The sequence below is a fragment of the Armigeres subalbatus genome, chromosome 1 (genome assembly GCF_024139115.2).
Source record: "Armigeres subalbatus isolate Guangzhou_Male chromosome 1, GZ_Asu_2, whole genome shotgun sequence".
Classification (NCBI taxonomy): Eukaryota; Metazoa; Arthropoda; class Insecta; order Diptera; family Culicidae; genus Armigeres; species Armigeres subalbatus.
The window spans coordinates 158,993,786-159,021,096 of NC_085139.1; the positions used below are offsets into that span (position 1 = coordinate 158,993,786).

Below are 27,311 nucleotides of genomic sequence, written 5' to 3' on the forward strand. Positions count from 1 at the left end.
GCATTATCCGCCGAATATAAAAAAGATATTAACGATATTAACGAATAACACACGCACTGTACTTAATTTTCCGATGGCTACTCACAAAAAATAGTCTAGGTCAATTTAGGAAAAACTAAGTACATATGCAAAGTGGCTTTTGTAACAAAGTCTCTCATTAAAATGTGAGAGGTTGCTGCTAGCCCCATATACGAGTTGACGCGAAATCCCTCATTCACGTAATGAAAGAAGTTTTTTGGGCAGGTTTTGATTTCAGATTTAGTTTTTACATCTGTCTGATAATCTGAACTACCGGAGGATCATCAGAGGAATTATCGAAAGATTTCCTTTGAGGAAATTCCGGAGAAAATGCTTCGAGGAACTTCCGGAGAAAGTCCTATGAAGAATATCCGGAGAAATTCCTTTGACGAAAATCCGGAGGAATTGCTTTGAGTAACTTCCGGAGGAATTCTTTTGAATAACTTTCGGAGGAATTACTTTGAGGAACCTATGGAGGAATTCCCATTAAACAATTTAAGCTGAATAAGTTAGTTTTTTAGCTGAAGAAGGCTACTTTTGGTTCAATGTTTGTTGGGTTTCTTCGAAGAACTTTCAGATGATTTCCTTTGTTTAACTTCCGGAGGAATACTATTTCATTTCTTGAGGAACTTCCGGAAGAATTCCTTTAAGGAAATTCCGAAGAAAACCCTTTGATGAACTTCCAGATAATTTCATTTCCTTTGAGGAACTTCAGGAGGAATTCCTTTGAGGAACTTCCAGAGAAAGTCCTATGAGGAATATCCGGAGAAATTCCTTTGAGGAAATTCCGTAGGAATTGCTTTGAGTAACTTTCAGATCAACTCCTTTGAGGAGCTTCCGGAGGAATTCTTTTAAATAACTTTCGAATGAATTGCTTTAAGGAACTTCCGGAGGAATTACTTTGAGGAGCTTTTGGAGGAATTCCTTCGAAGAACGTTCGGAGAATTTCCTTTGTATATCTACCGGAGGAATTCCTTTGAGGAACTCAGACCGATACAAATATTAAATTTATTGTATGACCGACAGCTCTCGGAAGGTACGAGCACTACCCCTCCCCGAGGGAATAAAAAAAATATAACAAGGAAACAAAAAAAAGTCCAAAAGCAATTGACCTTTCCGTCAAAAAAATTTATTCGCTCAATCGATTCTTTGGCTTATTTAAGGTCAACTTTCACAAAGAACCCATATTTTTTGAAGCCTCTAATTATTTAAAAAATTAAAAACAAAAACCGAAAAAGCAGATGTCTTCTCTGGTGTCTGGTTGCAGATTTTCGTTCACCTTACTCCCAAGCAAAGGTACGATACATTGAAAACAACCTTGCATATTGAGAGTTACAGTTTTATGAAAAATAACACATTCTTCCAAACAAGTTCTAAAATAATCTAAATAAATCTTTATACTCCATCGCACAGTGACGTCACGCACGACTTTTGACAGGTACTGGTCCTGTTATTTACAGACGACTTTATTTTAATTTTGAGATTCTTCTATGATTCTTTGGATTTTCTAATCGATAATTACCTAAACTTATAAGCCACTCGAGATCAGTACATTCAAAGTTAATTCCCTATATGTCATGCGATCTGGGGTCGTGGGATCAAACCCCACCGAAGGGGCGGTTACCCTCCAATACCTTCTCCGAACTAAATCTATCACATGTTGTACATATGCATAATCAAGTTTCAGACATAGTAATTAATTTCCACTCCGGGTGGCTTAATACCCGGCGTATAGGCAATTAACTTTGAATGTACTGATCTCGAGTGGCGATCTCTCTTCGCTTGTGTGGTCGGGTCGGGATCTGACGACCAAACTGGCACAACCTCACACAACCCTACTTCATTGAGCGCCGTTGCTGATGAAGCAAGTGTGTAGGAGCCGGACAATACTAAATACTCATCCTACTTGGTTGACATGTGTACAAAAATACATTTGAGAGAGTTAGTTCTGAAAATGTATTGCGAGAGATCGGCTGGTACCTGGTGCTGGGAATTTGGTTTCATCAGTACCCGCTAAGCTGCGGTGGACGACGGAGGTTCTTCGTAGCTTAGTAGGTAAAGCACCTGTCATGCGAACTGGGGTCGTGGGATCAAACCCCACCGAAGGGGCGGTTACCCTCCAATACCTTTTCCGAACTAAATCTATCACATGTTGTACATATGCATAATCAAGTTTCAGACATAGTAATTAAATTTATCACGTCAAATGTATAATTGAATTCCCGTAAAATTCAAGGACCAGTGGCATGACAGTTAATGCCCAACGGCGTGTCAATGCAGAACCATTTGTTAGCGCACACCCCACGCTATCCATTTTGAAGTATTTTCTTACACAAAATATAATGCCATTTGTTCTTATTCAATATATCGATATCGAAAGCAAAAATATCGATATGACCGATATATGGAAAGCAAAATATCGATACAAAAATATCGGATATCAAAACAAAAATATCGATATTCCGATATATCGGAAGTATCGGAACGTCCTTAGTTCTGAGTACCTTTAGGGGTACATAGGGCCAACGTAAAAGATCTCCATCCTTGACTTCGGCCCAAGTCTTATTCCTATCGACTTCGTCGCCAGGAGATCCTAGGTTTGCCTCTGCTACGATGTCCTGCCGGATTCCTGTCCAGCTGTTGATTTTGGATTTCGAAGGACGTTGACATCGGTTGATGAATATTCGGAAATCTATGTGATCTCTGCTAATACACACCAAGTCTTACTGGCGTATAACATCACAGATTTCACGTTAGAGTTGCGTATTCAGGGTTTGGTGCATTACCATGTTCGTTGCTGATCTTGGTCCGCCGCCCGTTGTTGGCTGGTTTTGGTTTTCGACCTTCTCCACTGTTTGCCCGGCTACCGCACAGTTGAAGTTGTTCACATCCAACGATTTGGAATTCTCAACCTTTCCCTACAGCCGAATTAGGATAAGTCGTCAAAACTTAAAGAAGTTGTTCTAAGTGGTCGAGACAACGATCCAACTGATCAGTTGACCGACTAGAAGATCCAGCTGCGAAGAGATCGTTCGTTGAAGAACTTGGAGCTCGGGTAGTGGATATTCTGGAAGGTGGTAACGTAGAATAGAAGTGGGCGACGAAGAATGCTTTTATAGCAACCGGCGACAATAACTTGGGTGTGCTGTGCACTCAGCGAAAAGAACAAATTACAGAGCTGTAACCCGACGGAAGATTGAGGAGCAACAGGGTACGTAAAGTACGAGTCTCGTCAACAGTATGTGTCTCTGTAAGTAGGAAGCGGGCTCTGCTGCAGACAGGACAGGACAGAAAGGATGGTTGCAATTGCAGCAACCGGCGATTATCAATTACTCACTGACTTGGACAGCTGAAATGTTGGCTCGAGCACTTCGAATAGTTTCTTCAAGTCTCAGCCAGTGTTCTTCACAAAGCAGCCATGTAATCTAAAGGGGTTCCCAAGGTCGATCGGCTGTTGGCGGAGGTTTTCAGGGCCGACCCTATGCTGTATGTGCGAATGTTGTAGCAACTATTACGCAATATTTTGCACCAAGTGTCCCTTCATTTGCAATTCATCGACTACGGAAGGGATTTCTGTTGTCTGATTCACGAAAATCTATGTGACACCCAGGGGTGCAAGGGATTTTCAGATAGGGTCGGAGCTTTGTCCAACCCCATTCGGATAGTCGCTGATGTGAGGCAAGGATTTCATCTTCCCTGTTACTTCTCAGCATAATCGAAAGATCTTGGTGGGTGCGATTGACTGTGTACCATACCTTGAGCTGCTTTGGCAGTTTATTTTCGTAAAACATCTAGACGACACGGAACGCTATATTAGTACAACGAGCTAACCATCAAACACCGATAACAAGGGAGCTTAGACGGAATCTGTAAGCAAGAGTCCCCTTAATATTCGGGATCTGATAGGATATAGCAGCGGTTCTCAACCTGGGGTACATGTACCCCCGAGGGTACCTTCACTGATCCCTGGGGGTACCTTGGACGAAAATGCGTAATGGCGGACATACTACAGTTCCAATAAAAAATGTATTGGTGAAGTTTTAATAATTGTATAAATTTATATTCCAAGACTTATTGTACATAATATCCCGAGCAGCACAAGTCAGACGAAAATGGTCGCAGCAACTTTATTGTGACTGAATCCGGTCACATATGAGTTGCAGTAACCTATAAAGAATTTGTGTGCTGCTAGGGATACATAGCAATCAGTAAATCAAAATATATCGAAGCATGTTCACCATAGCCATCACAGTGTATAAAGGGCGTATATGGGACAAAAGATCGCTGTATGTGGGACAAAAGATAAAAAAAGCTTCAAAAGCAATCTTCTTTAACGAAACAAAATTATGAAATATGTTAAGAATATTATACTTCATAACTAAAATATTGAATTTGAAGGCATAAAAACTTTTTTCCAAAGTGGTTCGAAAGCTTACTTTCAAGTCCCCTTTTAAGAGATTTGGAAACTTCCTTTCGAGGGGCTCGGAAATCTTCATTCACCCAGCCCCCTTTCAAGTGTTTTGGAAGCCTCTTTTCGAAAGGGTCGGAAGCCCCGTTTAGTAGATTTGGATGCCCCTTTTCAAGTGGCTCGGAAACTTTCTGTCGAGGGCTCAGAATTCTTCCTTCGATAAGCTTGGAAGCATACTTTCAAAAGAAACAGCAACGTCATTTCAAGAGGCTCGAAAGCCTCCCTTTAAATGGCTTGGAAACCTCCTTTCGAGAGGCTCGGAGTTATTTCAGCCAACCACCACAAGTGGCTCAAAAGCCAATTTTCAAAAGGGTCGGAAGTCCAGTTTCAGGAGGCTTGGAAGCTCCCATTCGAATGGCTAGGAAACTTTCTTTCGAGTAGCTCGGAATTCTTTCAAGAAGCTTGGAATCCTACTTTCAAACTGCGTAGGAACATCATTTCTACATGATCAATGCCTCGTTTCAAGAGGCTCCTAAGACCCTTTTCAAGCGGCTCGGAAGCACCATTTTAAGAGGTTCGGAAACCTCCTTTCGAGGGGCTCGGATTTCTTCTTTCAGCCAGCTCCCTTTCGAGTGGTTCGGAAGCCTCTTTTCAAAAGAGTCGGAAGCCCTATTTCAAGTGGCTCGGAAACATCTATTGGAGGGACTCGGAATTCTTCCTTCGATAAGCTTAGAAGCATACTTTCAAAAGGCTCAGAAACATCATTTCAAGTTGCCCAAACCCACATTTCTAGAGGCTCGAAAGACCCCTTTCTTGAGGCTCGGAAGCCCACTTTCAAAAAGCTCAGAAGGCTCCGTTCGATGGGCTTAGAACTCTTTTAGCCAAACCATAGTGGCTCGAAAGCCTCTTTCAAAAGGGTCGGAAGCCCAGAGGCTCGGAGACCCCCTTTTTAAGAGAGTTGGGGTTCCAAGAAGCTGGGAAGCCTACTTTCAAAAAGTTCAGAAATGTCATTTTAAGATGCTCAAAAATCTCTTTTCAATAGGTTCGAAAGAACTCTTTCAAGATAATCTTATGAATTACGCTTATTAAAATAGGGGGTACTTCAATAAATACAAAAACACGAAGGGGTACCTCTGAAGAAAAAGGTTGAGAACCGCTGGGATATAGAATATTTATGCCGATAGAGATATATGCTCGTATTTTCAATTAAAATAGTCTTGGTAACAAATTTATGGTTTATAAATGATATACTTCGTACCAAGATAAAAACAGTGATGTATAATGTTCAAAATTAAGAAAGAAAAAAAAATCTAAAAAAAAAAAAATTCGTCCCCTCAATATTTTTAGAAAGTTGAAGGGGGGTGACATAAAATAAATTGAATATTTGTATCGGCCTTATGGAGAATTTCCTCTGAGGAACTTGTGAAAAAAAATCTTGGAGAAACACTCGGAAGAATTTCTGGAGGAGCGCCCGGACTGGTATTGACTGGTATCTGACCGATGGTACAGTAATATTCCGATTTTATCACCCTCTGAATAATTTTGGGGTGATAAAAAAGGGCATGTGACAAAATTGAAAAATAAATCTAATTTGCTTAATTCATTTCACAAATATGTAACAGTTAATGCATTGAAAAGGCAAAATGCGTAAACGGTACCCGTTATTTCTTGTCCAAAATGCTTACAGAATCCTTCCCAGGTGCTCAGAAGTCATTCATAATGATCCCTCCTCCTCTTCCTCCTTCTCCTTCTTCTTCTTCTTCTTCAATGGCTCTACATTCCAACTGGAACTTGGAACTGTTAAAATCTGCCATCCGCTGGTTGGGTGTACTAATCGAATTAGCTCGACGAATTGAAGTGGTGTATGTGCGTGTATGTGCCCAAAAAGTACAGCTCATGTGTTTGGCACTTATCCTTAAACAATCCGGGTAACTTCTCGTAAGCGCTAGAAATATCTAGAAAGAGAAAAAACTCCTCGCAATAGGTTGCATTCGATTGGCGATCCAGTCCCATTGTTTCCTAATTAAAATTGCCCGGATCGGACTATGGATTCAAAAGTCATGATCAAAATACTATTTTAATAATGTACGAGAAAGCCACCATCACTGCTAGGTTATTGTGTTATTGTGTGAATAATGTATGCAGTTGTGAACAGTGTTGCCACTTATTTTTCGAACCTCACCTTCATTTTCAGGCGTAAAAATCTTTTTCACCTTTATTTGTGAGCTAAAAATCTTGAAAAAAAATCTTTATGTACTTAAGGCTGAAGCGCATGCCATCGTTCGTCATTTCGCCCGTCAAATCTGACATTTTCCCGTGGATAAACTGTCAAATTCGACGAGTTGATTGGCGAACTTGCTTTTGTGCTTCAGGCTTAAACTTGAATAGGGTAAAATGCCCAATAGTGGACCCCCTAGTAGCGAAATTTTGCTCTTCCTGGCATAAGGAGTGGAAATTTTTAAAATATTAATTTTGCGTGATATCTAATATCAAGCTCTGCATCTCCTCTTTACGATACATACATAAAACACTCAAATACTCGACGTTATTCGTTGAAATTAACATTTTAAAGTCTGACTGAATTCGCCCTATAGTAGACCCCCTGGGGGTCCATAATAGGAAATTGCTTCCCTATAGTCGACACTTCATTTGATTTTTATGTTCCGTTTCGAGACGTTCTTCTTTCCGATTATAGACCCCCTCAAATATTCCTATAATGGACACTCTCGTGTTTATTTTTTAGAGAATTGTTAAAAATCATTTAATTTTACTTTCCATAGCATATCTAATGCATGTAGTCAAATCATAGGAGTGTAAGGTAGGTTCTCCCGATGGAATTTCATAGCAAAATGTTTACATTGTGCTATAATAATGCAAAAATGGCTGGAGGGTCCACTATTGGTTAGGGGTCCATTATTGGGCACTTCACCCTAAATCCTTTAAGTTCATCAAAAAATTATGTTGCGTTTATGCTGAGTTTGCATGTATACTGAACTGTCAACAATTTCGCATAAAACGACCCTGGGAGGGCTTAAAAGCTGAAATATTCACTTTTTTAAAAATATACAAATGTTTTTAAATCTGTTGGGTTTTTTAGAAGCAGGTAGATATTTGTAATGAGAGTATATTTTGAAACGAGTTTCGAGGTATTTTTGTACCATCCCATTTATTGCAAATCAAGGTGATCAAAAGTTATAAACCTTTCAGGTTTGTAGTGTGAATATTTTGACTTTTTGCATTTTGAATTGAATTGCAACGTTAAAGCCATCTTGGCAACTCCTTTCTTTTTAACATAACATTTTTTAACGCAAAATAGCATTAATCGTGCTGGTATACCGTATATATATTCAGTCGGTTACTAACCAAAGTTTTAATAAAGTTATTCGGCCAAAACAGCCTTTTGACAGCTGCTGCCGAATGAGGGATGAGATAGAAATGTTGATGAACTTTCTTAATAATGGAAATACCAGCTTTCCTTCTCGCCGTTTACCGCCCAGCGATGTCTCGCAACTTTTCGTCGTATCGGCTTGCTCTTCGATCTGATTAGTTTTGTAAAGATTTGCACCCCTGAGCTCTGCAAAGTTTGGAATCTTCTTCAGGATCGAACTGAGACTGGTAATGTTCTCCAAATTCTTTGGATCGATGAGTCAAGCTGTCTTAAGAACGGGATCATTCAAGAGTTTGATTGTTTGCTTCACCAGCTCCACATAGAAATTACATGCGAGAGAATAGAAAGTTACCTTCAGCGGTTAATCAAGAGGTCCTGCCAGATTATCTGCCGCTAGCCCAACGTAGGTCTTCATTTTCTCGTGAAGATGTTGTTCAAAGTTTTGTAAGCCATTTGTCTATGATATTTTAAAGAAATTCATCTTTCTAGATGTTGGAAAGGATAATCAGATAATGCGATTTAATTTCACTGTACATGTTCGTATACTCAGGGCTTTCCGATTGGAAAATACGATTGACTTTATTAACAAGCAGTAGGTCATCCCGAGTAGAAGAAAATAGCTGAATAATATCAAATGTTGATAAGATAGTAAAATGAGATATGAACATGATTGATATAAGAGATAAAAGATCAAACGACAATATCAATATTTTGCATGAAAATATCATGAGGAGATCAATTTATGCTATTTATAATACGAGATCAGTATCATGTGCCATTAGTTTGTTCTTATCCATAGCATATCTTGATATTTAAATGATATTTCGGTGCAAATTTTTGATATTGTTGCCTGTTCTTTTATCTCTTATATCAATCAAGTCTATATCATGTTTTTTATTCTGTTCATGACTTCTACCAGGGATGGGATCGTAGAGGTGACGACGGTGGCGCTGGGCAGTTCAATAATTGTCACAGTTCGAATAGAACGTAAAGTACATGATAAGCTTTGAAATACGATCAACATTCCGTTTGACTACTGAGTCAAGCGATAGCCATCTGGTAGCTGACGGATTTTACTGAGTGAAAACTGCCTTATCGGTCATGATATCGGATTAAAGTATCGGCCAAAAATGAGAAGAAAAAAACAGAACACTAAATTCAAAATGCTCAAAAACCTTAAACAATCCTATTTCTTCAAAAAATCTTTAATCTTTATATAAAGATATCTTTATCAAAAAATATTAAAAAATCTTTATAAATAAGATAAATCTTTATATGTGGCAACACTGGTTGTGAATGAATAATCAATTCATTGCATAAAAATCGTTAAAGCTGTAGATTCTTGAAACTCATAATTCGGCTACATCCTCGTGAATTGATAAAATGTCATGTAGTGAGTGCTATCACCAAATAAATAACTAATAGGCATTTTGGTGTTTTTTTTTTCTATTTTCTTCGTGAGGCATGCGAATATGCTGCAGCAATCTACATTTCAGACTCGAAACTAGCCGACACCGTCTTATCAGTGCGATAAATTTATTTCTGAGCCGTCTGTGTCATGGTGATGGGCTCTTATCATGTTGCGTGATACTGATACGGTGCATTGTGAATCACCTGCACGCTCCATAAACCCATACTTTTGCACCGTTTACCGAAATCGGTGCATCACACGGCGGTGATATCCGATTTTTGTTTTGTTTCATTAAATTCTAGCTGCTTGGATTCTATTGATTATCGTTTATCTAATCATTTTAGCCCATGAGTTGAAATAATTGACCGTCGTGGATTTCAAATTAACTGACAAATTTTCAGCCAGTTGTAATAGCGGCGTCACACAAGGTGGTAACATTTGTGCAAATAATTTCTGAAAATGTTGACTCAATTTGCTGGTAACTTGTCGTCTACCGTAGAGGCGGGGCAGATATTCGTCATTGGAGCAAGGCCCATTGATGATGCGGAGAGGTATAGTTGATAGATATTAATTGTGACTTAGCAGGGATGGTTGCAATCATTTAGTGAAAGTTTGTCTCATTCCAAAAGCTGAATATTACAATGTGTTGTGTGGTGGTATAAAATTTACATCGTGAGGTCAATGAAGATATGAAAATATATTTCTGTTATTTAGTATATAATAGTAGGGCTTACTCTACGCCCCGAAAAACTCGAAAATATCTGATTTCAACAATGCTTACGGGAGATGACCATGTAATTCAAATAGGAGACTTCATTCGAAAGTCTTCATCTCATGCAAGATGTAGAATAAGCACAAGTGTAGCTAGCGCTGTAGCTCCGATTCATTTGAACAACAATCTAAGTTTAATCAAGCGGTTGACAAATGATTGGAACTATCCCTGTGACATCATTGGTTAAAATAATTAAAACTCGTTTTAAAGAGTAAACATCAACTTCCTGTCGGGGAAATCGGATGATGCGGACAACATTTTGCATATTTCGATCCGGTTTCACGACGACATAATCGTGAGGAACTCCAAGCTCGGTGGCAGCTGGGGTGGTGAAGAACGCGAAGATAACTTGAGCGAATTGACCGCACCTAACCCAATCAGCCCAGGTTTGCATTCGCTTTATTAAATCTCCACAGGCTTTCCATTCATTAAACATTCATTGATTGATAGGGGAAATCTTCAAACTGTACATCTTGATTGGGGATGATCGGTTCCATATTGCCATCAATGGACATTCGTACTGTACATACGGGTTCCGGGCAGCACTGTCGGAGCTTCGTACCATCAAAGTGGACAAGGATGTTCAACAAATAGTGCAAGTGGACCACCGCCAAGCCTTTCCGACACCTTTTCCGGCAATTCAATTCGACGAAGTATTCAACTCGTTCAGCAATGATGTGCCAAAGCCGTTTTTACCAGGTGAGTGTCTTAGGTATGAAATTTCAGAATCCAGCTAGATCTGAAGGTCTGACGATCAGTTCAAGAACAAGGTTTGAAGAGTACCAAAACTGGCTACATTCCACCTCGTATTTCAAAAACATGTCTTCAATTATCATAGTGGTCAATATATTGAATCATTTTCATAGTTAGGGTCTGTTTACAAATTACGTAACGTGTAATAAAAAGTAACAAATACGGGCCCGCACCCTCCTTATCAAACGCGTATATTTTCACTATAACTACTGTCTGCAACTATAAGTATTTGCATGGAAATTATATAAAACTTTTTTTTTGATTAATTCACCTGAAAGTGAGATTGAAATTTTATTTTTTCCAAAACAAAATGGCGTCTTTGGGAAAGCTGTAAGAAATAATGTACAGAAAAACTTTGACTATATATGACTCAATTCTAGATAATAGGTCATTGAACCCTATAAAAACTGGTTTTCAATTAATAACTTTGCATGGTCGAATTTTTGAGGTCAACAATGTTCTTGAAACTTATTCTTCTTCTTCTTCTTCTTATTGGCATTACATCCCCACACTGGGACAGAGCCGCCTCGCAGCTTAGTGTTCATTAAGCACTTCCACAGTTATTAACTGCGAGGTTTCTAAGCCAGGTTACCATTTTTGCATTCGTATATCATGAGGCTAACATGATGATACTTTTATGCCCAGGGAAGTCGAGACAATTTCCAATCCGAAAATTGCCTAGACCGGCACCGGGAATCGAACCCAGCCAGTCTTGCTTTGTAGCCACGCGTCTTACCGCACGGCTAAGGAGGACCCTGTGCTGAATAAGTTTCTAGAACATTGTTGACCTCAAAAATTCGACCATGCAAAGTTATTAGGGGAACAGGTGGTAAAATGAACACGTTAAGGACTTGCGTTGAATTCAATCATAAAACAAGGATAATTTGCTAGTATTACCTCTTAGTCCAACAATTTACCTCATATTCTTATTGTACTGAACATTTTTTTCGCTAATAAACATTGTTTTATATAGTTTTTCTTCGAAATAAAAAAAACATCAAAATATCGTGTGTACAAAAATAGTGCGGGTAAAATAAACACTGCCTGGTGGTAAAATGAATATTGCTTCTAAAACCCGTTTGAAACATTTAATTTTCATTTTTGTAACTCCAGCACCGTAAATATAACCAATTAAGATTACGAGAACCTTTTGAAAAATCTGGTATATCTTTTGAAAAGCTCTGAATTATAAAACTAATAAAAAGAAGAAAAAAGTATTGGAATATCAGTTATTTTGAAATTAAATTTACATATTCAAAGTTTTATCTTGGTTATTCAATATGGTTTGTTTCTTGAACTTCCGCTTTATAAATGCACAACTTTTATCATGAATTTGTGTAAGTTTGATTCAAGTGTTCATTTTACCTGCATACATGCCATGTGATAAATAACTCTTCATATAACGATGCGAACCAATAATTTTACTATTAACCCCCGAAACATGTTTGTGAAGGTTGTCTTATTTGCCGCTGTAGTTTAAACCAATGTTATGATGAATGTATTAAGAATTAAAGCTTACGGAAAAATGGTTGAAAATTTCATCAGACCTTATTTTTACGGCCTCGTTTGATATATTGGTTTTTGAACGCATTTTCTTTCTTCCACGAAACCACAACGCCAAACAGAAGATTTAACGAGACTGTTGACATTTACAGAGTGCGGCAGAAAATAATGCGAAAATGATTAAATTGTTTTATTGCAAATTCCTAAAAATGTACGCAAAAGAAGTGGCTACTAGTTTGTTGCTCGCCCAGAAGACGCCGAATGAGTTTGCTATGGTGGTAGGATGTCTTTTGGCTACAGGTTATCGCCTGACAACGTCTCTGCAGGATGGGGCTAAGCAGCGGAAGCCGGGAAGTCGACGTCCATGCTTTGCACGTATGCCAAACGTGATCAAATCGGCTCGTGGAAAGATTGCTCGCAACCTGTATGCAATAAAAAAACTTGCCAAGGAAGCTAACATTTCTGAGAAATCCATGCGAGAACCATCAAAAAAGACTTGCATGTACCTTTCAGAGGTTGAGTTAAACGCCACTTGATTACGGACCGGGCATAGGAACTACGAGTGACTCGTGATCCTGTTCTCCGACGCGAATAGCTTTTCAGCATCGATGCTGACGCCAACGGCCGCACGGATTGGTTCATTTCAACGAAGAAAATTGTGTATGTTCTGGAGCACATTAAGCTTAAATTCCAAACCAATCCGGCTGATGTCATGATGTTTGGCTTGGCCGCTTGTTTTCATTTATGTTGGGTTAAAATTAAGACCGAATTATATTGGTGAAGGCCAAATTCTCCGATGATCATAACGTTGTCGTACAGCATGATGGAGCGCCATGTCACACGTCCAATCGACCCAACAATGGCTCAAGAACAACATGAAATTTTGGTCGAAAGATTTGTGGCCCTCTAGCGGTCCGGATCTTAATCCGTTGGATTATACCATTGGAGTATATGTTGAAGCACGAGCCTACAAACCATCGCACCCTTGTGTGAAGACCCTAACGTCAGCCCTAACAAGCACATGGCAGTCGATGTCGGAGGACTAGGTTCGAGAGGCGTGTTTTAGCTCCAGAGTTGGTTGAGGATGTTGTTAATAAAAATAGAGCATACATTCAGTAATTGCTGGCATTTTTAGCGATATTCCACAAAACTCTAACAAGTATCATTGTTTACAATTCTGAATAGTTTATTGCAAAAATAGACAACTGACCGAACATTAGGTTCTATAAGGACCAAGTACAAGATACTTAGTTGTCCAGCGATTTTTTTCTTGAATGCTATTGAAAATTACGATTTGTGAATTAGAATGATACCGTTAACTGTATGACCACAAAGTTCTCGATTGAACAAATTCTAAACTTAAACTTCTAAAATTCTAAGATATAGACTAAAGAAACTCAAAACTGTTCAGATTAGTCTTAAGTATTTGTATTCCATTCTAGGCAGGGTAAGGTGGCTGCTCTTTGCCTCATATATTCAAGAAGCATACCGTTCAATGCATTTAAAAGGCAATTTGATGGGTGTTTACTAGTAGAAAATTTTGTGAATCATTTGCATTTTTTCCTTAACCCATTTCTCACAATTCCGATGCTTCTGATATTTTTTACTCCTATATTACTGAAACTCACGGCTTTGCAGTCTTGGATAATCAAAACGAATGTTTTAGATTTATCCTGACGATACACCAACATCAGTCAAACCCACTACACCATTATTACATTATTTTATGCCAAAACTTAAAGGAAAATATTTCAGAATAAAAAACAGAAACGCAAACGTGTTCAATGTCTTGTTGCAGAATGGACTTCTGTTGTATTATTGTTTGTTAAACTAGATTTTTTCAGCAATAGTTATTCATGCAACTGTTTTTTTTTTCAAAATTTCCAAAAAGGAGGACATTTTAGCGCAAAAGGAGGACATCGGGTTTTTAATGAAAAAGGAGGACATGTCCTCCTTTAGGATACCATATGGTCACCCTAGTTCTAGATTCATTTTTTATACCAGTCAAATGTCAAAAAAATAAAACTGGTATAACGCTCCGTTCTATTTTCTGCAGATTTGAACTATAGACACTATAGGTTCCATAGACGAGCGGAGGAACGGTTGGGTCATTTCGATTAAGTGTGTTTTTCCACTTTTTCACAGTGTACCACGTGAATTTGACGTCACACGCTCCGTTGCTTGGATTGCAATCGTGACGTCATGCTCGTTTGGCTACACTAACTGACAGTTCGTTTGGCTACACTCGCCTCCTCAGCTCGTCTATGGAACCTATAGTGTCTATAATTTGAACCACGATTGAATCACGAGATTCAAATATTTTCCAATTGTTTTGGAGTATGAATGCGTCATTTTATCTACGAATCAATCCACTTTGCAATTACGGCGCCTTTCTTGGCGCCAACGTGATGATTTCATTTAATTGAAAATTTGGAAAATTTGGAATGAAACTGAATCACTCCTGATTTCAGTCTTAGATATGTATTTTTTCTCAAATTTAAACAAGCTATACTTTGAACTTATAGATAGTGGAATATATAGATGAGCGAAGATAAATCCCCTTTTCCAAACGAACTGTCAAATGTGTCTCCAAACGAGCATGACGTCACGATTTCAATAAAAATGTTAAAGGGTGTGATGCCATAAGCGCCTGGTACACGGTCAAAAAAACGAACCCAACCATGATTTCGCTCATCTATAGATTCTACTATCTATATTTGAACTTCAGGTAAAACTAGTGTTGCTTTTATTCTCCAAAATAAGTTGGGATTTAGCGAAATTTTTACAGTAGGTTTGTTCAATAATATTGTTAAGGGATAAGTGAACTACATGTGCAATGTTCTTTTTTGTAATTTTACCTTGAAAAAGGCAGATTACATCATGCCGAAACGTCGGGCAATTCAAAATTTAAACGTTCCAATCAACCCAGAAACTGAGAAAGCTATATCCTTGAAGCAACCATCCCAACAAGCAATTTTAGCTGAATAAGCTAGTTTTTTACCCGAAGAAGACTATTTTTGGTCATATAAACGCTTTACCCACCTCCAATGTTTGTTGGGATATTTACCTGCATTTAAAAACACGTTTCAAACATGCTGTCGTAGTTTGCCACGACGAGTTATAGTGATCAATAATTATCGTGCATAAAAACGTCGAGGTCAAAATCTTAGAATCGGTTGACATATGATCATTTGGAGAAAAAAAACTTTGTGTAAATACTTAGAAATACTAGAATAAGAGATCGGCGAAGACGCCATCTTGTTTCCAATCGAACCGTCAAAAGCGGTTCCATTTCGACTTGTTTACTTTTTGCATCCATAAGAAGCAAGCAAAAAGTTCAAGTGCTGCCAGTATCATTGTCACGATTTCATGCATTTTCATACGTTGCCATTTCGACAGTTTTTCACTCCGCCGGTCTCTGGTTATAGGGTTGCTAGTAAATACTGCAATAAGAGACCGGCGTAGACGCCATTTTGTTTCCAATCGAACCGTCAAAAGCGGTTCCAATTCGACTTGTTTACATTTTGCATCCATAAGAAGCATGAGCATGAGCAATGAGCTTGAGCATGAGCATGATGACTAGAGATGGGCAAAACAGCTCATTGCAGTGAGCGGATCTGATCCGTTCAGCTCATTGAAAAGAGTCAGCTCCTTGGATCAGCTCTTCAGTTCTTTAATGCTACATATATTAAAACATAATTGTTAATATTATTATTTCAATTATTGTTCAAAAATTTGAGAAATTTATGTCATTCTTTAATTTATTCATTCATTCATCATTCATCTATTTACCTCACTTTGAAATTTTTTAAATGTTAAGCTACAGTGAGGTAATAATTTTTATTGAAAAACCGACAATTTTAAACTAAAGCTATGTCCATTTAGAATCCGGAATAATAAAATCATCTGTATCTCGGTAACGGATTGACGTACAAATAAGGTTAATACATCAAAACAAGGGTAATTCACTGTACTTTAAGGAAAAATTAATGATACAAATAATTTCTTCTTGTTTCTAATGAAAATTCACACGTTCTTCTTTATTCCTCTCATCAAAAGTTGCACACCTCCGGAGTCAACTTCCTTGGCACATTTGTTCCACATTTTGGTCATCTGAGTCGCGTCCCGCTGTTTTTCTACTTTTTCCACTTTTCTTAACCTTCCGCTTCATTACTGCCAAAAATGTCTCGATGGGCCGGAGCTGTGGGCAGTTGCGTGGATTTATGTTTTTATCGATGAAATCTTCGTTATTATCACGGTACCACTGGATGACTTCCCGGCTGTAGTGGCAACTCGCCAAATCTGGCCAAAACTTCACGGGACCTTTATGGGCGTTATGGAAGGTCGACCGCGGTTTTTGAGACATTCCTCCTTGTACAGCTTCGAGTCCATCGTCTTATTCGTCACAAACACTTAGGTCTTTGCCCCACAGTTGCATATCCCTTGCCAAAATCATCCGTTTTTTTGCAAGTTTGTCCAAAAAGCAAACTTAAATTTCGCAGGAACTATTCCTCGTGCCGTCACCATGTAGAATTTTTGGCTAGGAAGCTGTCCGAAATCCATTTTGACGTAGGTTCCATCGTCGATGACAGGATTATCAACGTGGGTGTGCAGACTTTTTTCTCTCCTTTCGGCTTCCATCTGGAATAATTTTTGATACGCTGCACGAAACTTCGTGAAATTTATACCACAGCAAGTGGGCGCCTAGGTAGACAAACCGGTGTAAAAGAATTCTTGCAGCGGTCACTTTCCGTGCCGCTGCAATACAATAAATGATTCCGGATTCTAAATGGACATAGCTTTAATAACATTTATTACGCTTTTTCTGACCATCTAGTTTTGAAGTCCAGGAGTTCATTTAGAACCATCACATTTATTTCTATACAAAAACTAACTCAACATTATTTTCTATTAATAATTCTAAGTTACATTTTGTTGATAACGTTTCTCAAATCGTTAATTTGAATAATTCAGTCGCTAATCTCTGATATGTATATGAACCATATCACGTGTCATAAGTTTCCTCTTCATACTGGGTGCAGTAAATCAATGCCTTGTTTGCGCGCGCTTCTAACCCTTCTAACCATGCGTAGTTGACATTTTCATTCAAGCAAGCCCATTCATCTATATTGGTTCCCGAAATGCGAGAGAACTAAAAACAAGAGAGTAAAACAAACAAACCGAGTGCACATGTAGCAGTATGCGGGCGGGAAAACCCGTCGCAAGTAAAAGATCCGCTCCGTGCAAGACACAGCTCCCAGTTCGGTTCGTTTGAACCACACGGTTTGCTCGCTAGAATCGGTCGCGCTGATCCGGATCGAGATCCGTGTCGCACGGATCTGAGCTGGTGGCGCAGCTCTCGCTTCCATGCTACAGCAATTTCGAGCTGGACGACGACATGAGCGGAACTGAGAGTAGTTGTTGTTCGGATCTTCGGATCTTTTGCTTGGTATGGTTCGTTCGTACTAGCAACCCTATAACCAGAGACCGGCGGAGTGAAAAACTGTCGAAATGGCAACGTATGAAAATGCATGAAATCGTGACAATGATACTGGCAGCACTTGAACTTTTTGCTTGCTTCTTATGGATGCAAAAAGTAAACAAGTCGAAATGGAACCGCTTTTGACGGTTCGATTGGAAACAAGATGGCGTCTTCGCCGATCTCTTATTCTAGTATTTCTAGTTCGTACCAGAGACGATGGTATTATATAGAGACACGCGGAGAGAATGAAAGCAATTCTGGCTTCACGGCCAGCAGACAAAAAAAATCTGTGCGATAGGCAACATAAAAATTTGTGAGAACTTGAAGTGACTCTCAGTGTGAGCAGTTATTTTGTTTGCTCCAGCTACATATTTTCTCTTCTTTAGCACCATTTCTTTATATTCAACAATAAATATGATTAAATACCATATATAAATTTGCTAAGAGAACTCTGAGAACATCTTCATATACTGAAGTTTTCAAACTTTTATATAATTTCTATAATGTTGGTTACAATACCTATCTTGCATTTAGTACCGATTGGTAATGTTTGTTTACTTTGCTCGTTTGGTACCGCGTTTGACGGTTCGTTTGGTACTTTCAGCTTCACTGTTTGCGGGTCTCTATCTATAAACAACGTCTCTGGTTCGTACTAGGTATCTTTTGTGCGTCCGTTCGTAGCGCCGAGTATGTGGGTATGGGTTAAGAAATAGATGGCAAGCTAGATTATTTTTGCTTGTGTATTTCCTCTCTGCGGCATAGAAATGATTTCTGTTGCTTGGCTAGCTGTTGCTGTCGCTTGGCTTGATGGTGCTTGAGGTGCAAATAATAAACGATCAGCACGTGCGCGGTACTGGATTGGAATGGTCATACAAGCTCGCTTGTGTTGTGCACCGCGAGCGTGGTATTTTCGTTTGTGCTGTACAAAATACAACAGCGCGCGTACTCGAATGCGTACGCTTGAAGGAGTTTCTCTAGGCGCGTGTTTGACAATGATTTCATCAATTTAAAGTGAGCTGCTGAGCTGGGCTTCTTTAAAAAAGATCCATGGCTCATCAGCTCAATGTAAGGAAGCGAATCTTTGGAACAGCTCCTGAGCGGAGCGCCCATCTCTAATGATGACCGTGTATTTCGTAGTTGCTACTCCGTGATCGACCAGAACAATCGCAATTGCACAGGGAACCAATGGATGGAAACATGGGATTTGCACTCTAACCTCAATGTGATCTAGTATTTTGGAAAGTCTATAACGGCGCTGGCCACGTCCTCGCGGTCATCGGGGATGGGAAGGAATAGATGATGCAGTCACTCGCCCACCGCAAGCCGAGAACACCTCTGCACTCGCCACGAGTTCCTGGGGAATTTTATTGGAATCTGGGGGTTAGGTTTTATGGCAGAGGTTCGTTTTGGTTAACGGGTTGCCAATGTGATAGTAATGAAAAGGTGGTGTAGTATTCTAATTCGATGCCGAAACGAACTTTTTCGCTCATTTCGAATTCTAACAGTTACCTGCTAGAACTAATCAAGTTGTAGTTATAGGGGGATAGAAGATAGAAATGGTATGAAACCCCATTTCCAGTTCTAGCGATTGCTAGAACATGAGAAACATGTGAAAAGATGCAAAGTAGGAGAATGGAACGGCCATGGGATTGAACCCACGACCTCCTGCGTATGAGGCAGAAGCGGTAGACATATGACCACCAAGCCCGTAATTTTGCATCCATAAGAAGCCAGCAAAAAGTTCATGTGATGCCAGTATTATTTTCACGGTTTCATGCATTTTCATACGTAGCCATTTCGACAGTTTTTCACTCCGCCGGTCTCTGGTTATAGGGTCATCAACTGAGACTAAAAAAGCTCTTGCGCCTGCCATCACAAAAACAGTAGTATTGACTAAAAGTGAGCTACGACTATAAAGCCTGTAGAATAGTCCCTATGCATGTTATTTGAAAAGATATAAGGTACACCGGGTACAGGTACAGTTGAAATGTTGGGTAAGTTGAAACGGAAGCTGTATTTTAGATAGGAAATGACCGAATGCTCTGATTATTTTTTTCAACAAACTACTCCCCTAAACGCACCTTCTGACTGCTATTCCCGGAAGATTGCAGCTTTCAAAAACAATCCCTGCCATTGTTTATTTTTCGCCTTTTGCAAAATTCAAACCAACTATTTGACCTGCCAATGAAACAGGTCTCAAAACAATGTTTGGAAGAGTTTTTTCATCAAATTTTCACGGTAGGTAATCATTCAATATTGAATAAGCATAATGATTATGAAAAATAGATGAAAGACCCGTTTTAGTTTTTATATTTTGGTTCTTTGATATTGCTCCGCATGTTCAACTCTTCGAGGCAAATAGAAAAGCGTGGTGCGGGACAAGTTAAAACAAAGATTTAAAACGTTTTTTTTTTCAGAATTCAACATGGTCCGTAAATACATACATTCGAAAAACACAAATTTATAAAAACATGCAAACTTCTGAAAATAAATTTAGAAAAATACCGGCCTATCTGGCATGAATGCAACTCTCCTACAATGAATGAAAAGGGGTCATGTTCAAACTGCAGTTTTGAGATTCTCAATCTACGGAGCAGAGTGAGCAGTTTGAGCATTGACTCTCAGAAAATTAAAACATACTATTTTATTAGTTTTTCTTAAACAGGAGACAATTTTAAGCTAATTTCTGAAAGAAAATCAAAATCGTCAAATCTTACATCCTCCTCGTTTGTCGGGTGAAGATCACTGCGTCCAGATTTTAGGACTATTGTGATATACCCTTTTGCTGTGAAATACGCAAGTTATCTCAGTAACATGTTTGTCACTGAGATACCTTGGTATCGACTGAACTCAAGACCATCTATTATTGATGAATAGAGATCCTGAGTTACAGTATGTGACTCCCCCATTCTGGCGAGACTAGCTTTATGAAGCCAACCACGTCCTTGGGGGATAAGATCCATATGTCAGCAGGCCCTAAAAAGGGCTTGCTGAGAACTTTGAACCTACGTTGGGTGAGTGCACTGCAATAGCAGAGGATGTGTTCTGATGTTTTGTCTCTCCTCGTCACAGAAGCGGCAATTTGAGGTTTGGATTGCTCCGATCTTTTGTAGATGGTATCTGCAGGGGCAGTGTCCAGTTATTAGACCGGTGTAGATGTTGAGATCCCTTTTGTTGAGACCTAATAGTTGTTGGGTTTTCTTGGGGTTAATCGTTACGAGCCTTTTGGATTGGCTCGTATGGGGAAGTGCATTCCAGTTTGATGTGATTTGACTGACCATATATTTGTTCAGTTCCATTTTTACAGAGCAGTCTGAGATCCCGCAGAAGGGCTCAGGGCCAATGAACCTTTCATTAGATCCATTCCTGGCTAGCTCATCAGCAATCTCGTTTCCCTCTAGACCCGTATGTCCTGGGATCCGATTGCGTATGGATAAGTTTTTCAAAGCCAGAATGCATTCCCACACTAGCTTTGAGTTACAAGTGTAGTTATTAAGCGACTTAAGTGCCGCTTGGCTGTCAGAGAAAATACATATTTTTGCAAATCTATACTTTCTCCTCAGGCATAATAACACGCATTCTAATATTGCATATATTTCCGCCTGAAATACTGTGGGCCACTGTCCTAAGTGGACAGAAATTTTTGTTGTAGGGCCATAGATTCCGGATCCTGTCAGATTATTCATTTTCGAACCATCTGAAATTTATAGAGCCTGTTGGAACGCTGGGTCCACCTCCTTCCCACTCCTGGCGGGAAGGAATGAACACATCGTAAGGTAAGTCATAATTGACTACCGTTTCCATCCAGTCACTACAAATTCCTATTGCGGGATTTATGGCAAATTCATTTAATATGCTGAGGTGACCCGTAAGGTCTCCCGACAGCAGTGTTTTGTTCTCTTTAACCTTAGAGCACTTTTTCCGCTTCCAGCTTTATGAATTGATCTAACCGGGGCAGGTGAAGCATTGCGTCTAGGGCCAAAGTGGGTGTACTACGAACTGCACCAGTGATGGCTATGCAAGCGGTGCGTTGGATTTTGTTGAGCTTAGCCCTTGCAGCAGCCTCATTAGTTTTAGGCCACCAGACAAGGGAAGCGTAAGTTGTCCTGGGACGGACAATGGTTTTATATATCCACATAATCATACTTGGTTTTAGGCCCCATCTTTTACCAAGGGTTTTTGAACAAACCCAAAGTGTATTGAGACCTTTCTGCACAACTGATTGGAGATGAGAGTTCCAATTAAGCTTTGCGTCGAGTATGACACCTAGATATTTTACTTCACTTGAATAAACTAATTGTTTTTGATTCAAGAAAAGGGGTTTCAGTTGTACCTTTCTCCGTTTGGTGAAAGGGATAATGGAAGTTTTTGTAGGATTTATGCCTAGTTGATACTTTTGACACCAGGAAAAAGTGTGATTTAGGGCAGATTGCATTCTTTCCACGATAACACTTTCGAATTTTCCTCGTACAATAATGACAACGTCATCAGCATATCCAACCACTTCGAAGCCTCTTCTCTCTAAGCTGTCTAGAAGCTCATCCACCACCAGTGACCACAACAAAGGAGAAAGCACTCCGCCTTGCGGACACCCCTTGTTGCTTTAACAGTGATGTATGAACCGCTAAGCTCAGAGGAGATTTTCCGATTAGCTAGCATAGCATGTACCCAGGTAACAATGCATGGGTCGAATTTTCTCCTCAACATTGCTGACCCTATAGACGAATAAGAAGCGTTATCGAATGCGCCCTCAATATCAAGAAATGCTACAAGAGCAATTTCTTTTGCATTAAGTGTTTTTCGATTTTTTGAACTACCGTATGTAGTGCCGAGATCGTAGATTTTCCACTTTGATAAGCGAATTGGTTTTTGACAAAGGCATTGCTTTCATAAATTTGTGATTTATATACTCGCATAGTACCTTTTCCATAATTTTGAGCATTACAGAGGATAAACTTATCGGCCTGAATGCTTTGGGGTTGGTTTTATCTCTCTTGCCTGCCTTCGGAATGAAGACAGCCCGGATTTGACGCCAATCGTTAGGTATGTGCCCCAAAATCAGACTCGCCTTAAAAATCTCAACCAAGGGTGGAACCAGTGATTTCTCCTCTTTTGGATCAACGCTGGGAATATTCCATCCATGCCAGGAGACTTAAATGGCTCGAAAGATCTCACAGCCCTCTCAACCCCTGGCCCGAGTGAAAGCTTCCTTTGCAACCTTTATTGCATCTTTTTAGATCCAGAAACCCATGATTGGATCTCTTGTGGATCTGAGACAGCAATTCCAGTGCCTTGGTCGCCGATGCTCGACTCAGGGATTGAATCAGGGAAGTGGATCTTTAACAATTCGCTCAGTGTATCGCTAGGCTCTACAGTGAGCGAACCATCCGTCTTTCGGAGGCTACCCACACCATTGGAGTGGTCTTTTGAAAGAGTTTTTTGGAGTCTGGCCACTACGGGTGTATTCTCTATGCTTTCACACATTAGAATCCACGATTTCCGTTTGGCTGACCTTATTTCTTTGTTGTAGTTCGTCAGGGCCTTTCTGTATAGGCTCCAATCGCCGGTTCGCTTAGCACGGTTGAACTCCCTACGCGCAGTTTTCCTAAGCTTCTCAAGAGTTCTATTCCACCATGGAACGTCTTTACTCGAACTAGTTGATTTCGTTGGACAGCTCTCTTGGTAGGCGTTAAGGATTTTGTTTTTAATGGATTTGGACGCATTTTCCAATTGTGTTATGGACTTGATGTGACTTTCTATGATGTACTCTTCGGATCGTAGGATAGCTGAGTAGGATTCCCAATCAGTTTTCTTAGGATCTTTAAACGTTTTTTCCATCGTTAGACCCCCTTCCCATTCGAAGATGATGTGTTTATGGTCTGACATTGATATTTCTTCAGAAACATGCCAGTTTTTATTTTATCAGAGATAGACCGACTACATAGAGTCAAGTCCAAAACTTCCTGACGAATGGAGTTTTCAAACGTGGGCTTGTCACCAACATTACAAATGTCAATGTTCTTGGAAGAGAGAAACTGTAACAGGTACTCACCTCTGGTGTTTATATTGGTACTTCCCCATACGGTGTGATGTGCATTTGCGTCGCACCCTATGACGAAGGGGATGTTGTGTCTTACATGGAACACTTGCGAATCCTGGCAGTATTATAGTCACCTTTTCAACCTCGTGTTTCTTGAGTCTCACTGAGTACATACATTTTGTTATTAACCTTCTGTCTGTGCTCAAAAAAACTTTCGTTGTCTGTGCTCTGGGGTCAAATTGACCTCAAATTGAAATTGCTATAACTTTTTTATTGTTTGACCAATTTTGGTTTTTTGTCTGTTTCGAAAGATAATTTAATCATTTTTCAAGTTGTAACCAAAGATTGTGTATAGGTGGGCGGGTACATCGCGGGGAGGGGTTTTCGTGAAAAAGGTTACAAAAAAGTGAATTTTTAGGCTCTGAAAATCCTAACCATTTTGAACTGCAACTTTTCAAAAAGTTTATGCAGGAAGGTGTGTGCTTTGATTAGTTTAGAACTTGGCCACTGGGTGGTGGTATATTTGAATTCATTATTTTAGACTACTCAAGATATTTTGATATATAAAATTATCCTCATTGTAAATATTCTTATCGCACAAATTTAAAATTTGTTAAAATTGCGTTTTGAGCAAAGGTCGTCTAGTGGGAATGGATTGTCTTGTGACGGAAATAATAATTGGGAATTTTACAAATAGGTGGCAAATTGGCTGATCTTGGGTTACGCATGTAGACCCAAAGGCCTTAATTCCAGGGTTTTCTTGGATGACCTAAAACATATTCTGTGAACGCATTCTATTATTTGCAGCATCGCTGGAGCAGGTTGAATACAAAGAAAACTTTTGATGGACTTTACCACAACATTCATATTTGTCAAAAATGCTACAAACCAAAATACATCAGATATCGCATGGAACAATATACTCAAATATAACAGCTCACTAGCGCCGCATCTTGGAAGAAGTGCTCATTATATTGAGCATCGCTTTATAGTCCTGGACATCCTGAATACAACTTGGGTGTAGGTATGCCGAATACAACTTTGGTGTAGGTATGAGGGATCGCAAGCTAAAGCAATATTTTAAACATGCAAGAATATTGCAAGTACACTAGCGCCGCCTATTTGTAAATTTCCTAATTATTTTTTCCGACACACGACAGTCCATTCCCACCACAAACTCCCTATGTCAAAGACGGCATCTTAACAAATTTCAAATTTGTGCGATAAGGATATTTACAATGAGAAAAAATTACATATATCGGGATTACTTAAGTAGTCTAATATAATGAATTCGAGTATACCACCACCTAGCGGCCAAGCTCTAAACTAATCAATGACTCATGTCAAAGCACACGCCTTCCTGCATAACCTTTTTTAAAGGTGCAGTTCAAAATGGGTAGGATTTTCAGATATAAGTAAAATAAGCAAAAAAAATTCACTGTTTTTGTACCCTTTTTTACGAAATGTATCCGCCGACCTATAGCCAACCTTAAATTATCTTCCGAAAGTGCCCAAAAATCCAAAATTGGTCAAACAATAAAAAAGTTATAGCAATTTCAATTTGGGGTCAATTTGACCCCAGAGCACAGACAACGTAGGTTTTCGGCGAGTTTTACCAAACTATCAAAAATTAGGAGAATCGGTTGAAAACTAATAAAATTGTATTTAACCCAGAGCACAGACAAAAGGTTAATACGGCAAAATTAGCTTATGTGTGAATATAACGCAGTGTTTCAACTTGCCCCGCAAAAAAATAATTGAAATATACAAAATATTTATAAAATATGTAGTTTGTTAAGGTTGCTTATTTTTTATGTATAATCTTTGGCCCGAACAAGCAAACACCGCAAACGGATTCAAAATATATCAAAGGGTGATTTTTTTTACAGCACTTCGAATTTCAACTTTGAAAAACCCGTTTCAACTTGCCCCGGTGTACCTTACAGGAATAAAAAATGTTGTATATATGAGTAAACATGTAAATCTTGAAATAAAGGTCCATATTTCCCTATCTAACATTTCTTATTTAATTATGTTCAATCTATTCACAGGACATGTAATCATTATCACTGCCATACCATTTGGCAACCCTCGTGGTCGTTTCATCATTCGTTTCACTGAAAACGGCACCAAACGCCAGGCACTGCATTTTAATCCACGTTTCGATCCCCTCTACACGGTTGTTCGAAACTCGCACACCGAAACACTTGAGTAGATTTTATGACAGTGTTTAATTTTTTTCACTAATAATCATCAAATTCCTTGAAACCTTTTAGGTTCCGCCGTGAAGAGGAGACCAGCGGAGGTTTCCCATTCGTGATGGATCAGCAATTCAAGTTGGCAATCGCCATGGCGGATGGTGAGTTCAAGTTTGCGGTCAATGGCAGTTACTTCGAGGCGTACGCTTATCGGAACGCTAATCAATTGGACATCCTGAATGGGTTCAAAGTGCAGTGCATCAACGGTATGCAACTTGAAGTAACCAATGTGGACCACTTGAATATGGGAGTACCGGATTGTGAGGGATTCGAAAGCTATTCCCACCCGGAAGTGGAAATTTTCTAATTGATTGACGATTGCAAATGACATAATTACTCGAACTATATGGATATGATTTCTTAATTAAGCTACTTACCAATTGGTGTGTGAGTGTATAGTAATTTCTTCGAAATCCATTTCTTCTGGATGCTGCGTGTGTGCTCTTCGAAGGCCTAGAAAGAACTGCGGGTGCCTCGAATTATTCTTTTGGCAACTGTAGCCGCATATTGATTTTGATTGTGCTTCATGCGTAACTCGGCGCCACAATGTCTGGAAAAGGGAAATAAAATCTGTGATTTCATGCATGCTGCTCTGTGCGAGACGAAGATGCATACCTACTAGGAGCCAGTTTAGTTATTCCGATTGAATTGGGAAGAAACTTCTTGTGCACAGCAGTTCGAAGGGAAAAAACCCCAGACATAGGTCTGACTTCAAGATGTCGTAGATAATGTCTATTAGTATAAGAGCACTATATTTTGTTGCCCTAAACTCGTTTATCTCGCATTCAAATTGCTGAAAAATGTAAAAGCTTCATATATGTTCAGTAATTTTAGAATTATCAGATAAAGCTTATTCCTTCTAGCAATTCGGGATCAATTATCGTTCAAATTATCACGAATTTATGTTAATTTCAATATTTCAAAGAGAAATAAAATAAAAATTTCAAATCTTTTTCTCTTCATCGATTTATTTCTTCGTTAATAATTCAACTGTTTTAAAAGTAACATTGACGAAGAGACATCGATCATTGTAGAAATGCCCATATGATACAAAATGCGAGATTTGTTTTTCAAGTCAAGCCCACGACTTTTTTCCAAAGATTTCAATAGGAGGGGAGGGAATCACCTTTGAGAAAAATGCTAGAACAAAAGTTACTTGGCATAGGGTAAAACCGGAGCGTTAATGAATAAAGCTTCCAATGAATGAGTAAATTTGTTATGATTAAATTAATCAACTGGCAACTCTAAGATTAGAGATTATGATTAATGGTTATATTT

The 27,311-nt window shown here is 39.1% G+C and overlaps 2 protein-coding genes across 2 annotated transcripts in view; one reads left to right on the forward strand and one right to left on the reverse strand.

Moving 5' to 3' along the window:
- Positions 1-26,743, reverse strand: part of LOC134205417 (inhibin beta chain-like) — a 66,803-nt gene extending 40,060 nt beyond the window's left edge. The window contains exons 1-2 of the mRNA XM_062680646.1: positions 26,649-26,743; positions 26,411-26,583 (exon numbers count right to left, since the gene is read on the reverse strand). The gene's annotated coding sequence lies outside the window, so the exon portion shown is untranslated. The remainder of the gene's footprint in view (positions 1-26,410; positions 26,584-26,648) is intronic.
- LOC134205416 (32 kDa beta-galactoside-binding lectin lec-3-like) lies at positions 9,435-26,405 on the forward strand. Its single transcript, XM_062680645.1, has 5 exons — positions 9,435-9,776; positions 10,208-10,383; positions 10,448-10,696; positions 25,827-25,986; positions 26,052-26,405. The coding sequence occupies exons 1-5, from the start codon at positions 9,685-9,687 to the stop codon at positions 26,338-26,340; spliced, it is 966 nt and encodes a 321-aa protein (XP_062536629.1). The 5' UTR covers positions 9,435-9,684; the 3' UTR covers positions 26,341-26,405.
- Positions 26,744-27,311: the final 568 nt, after the last annotated feature.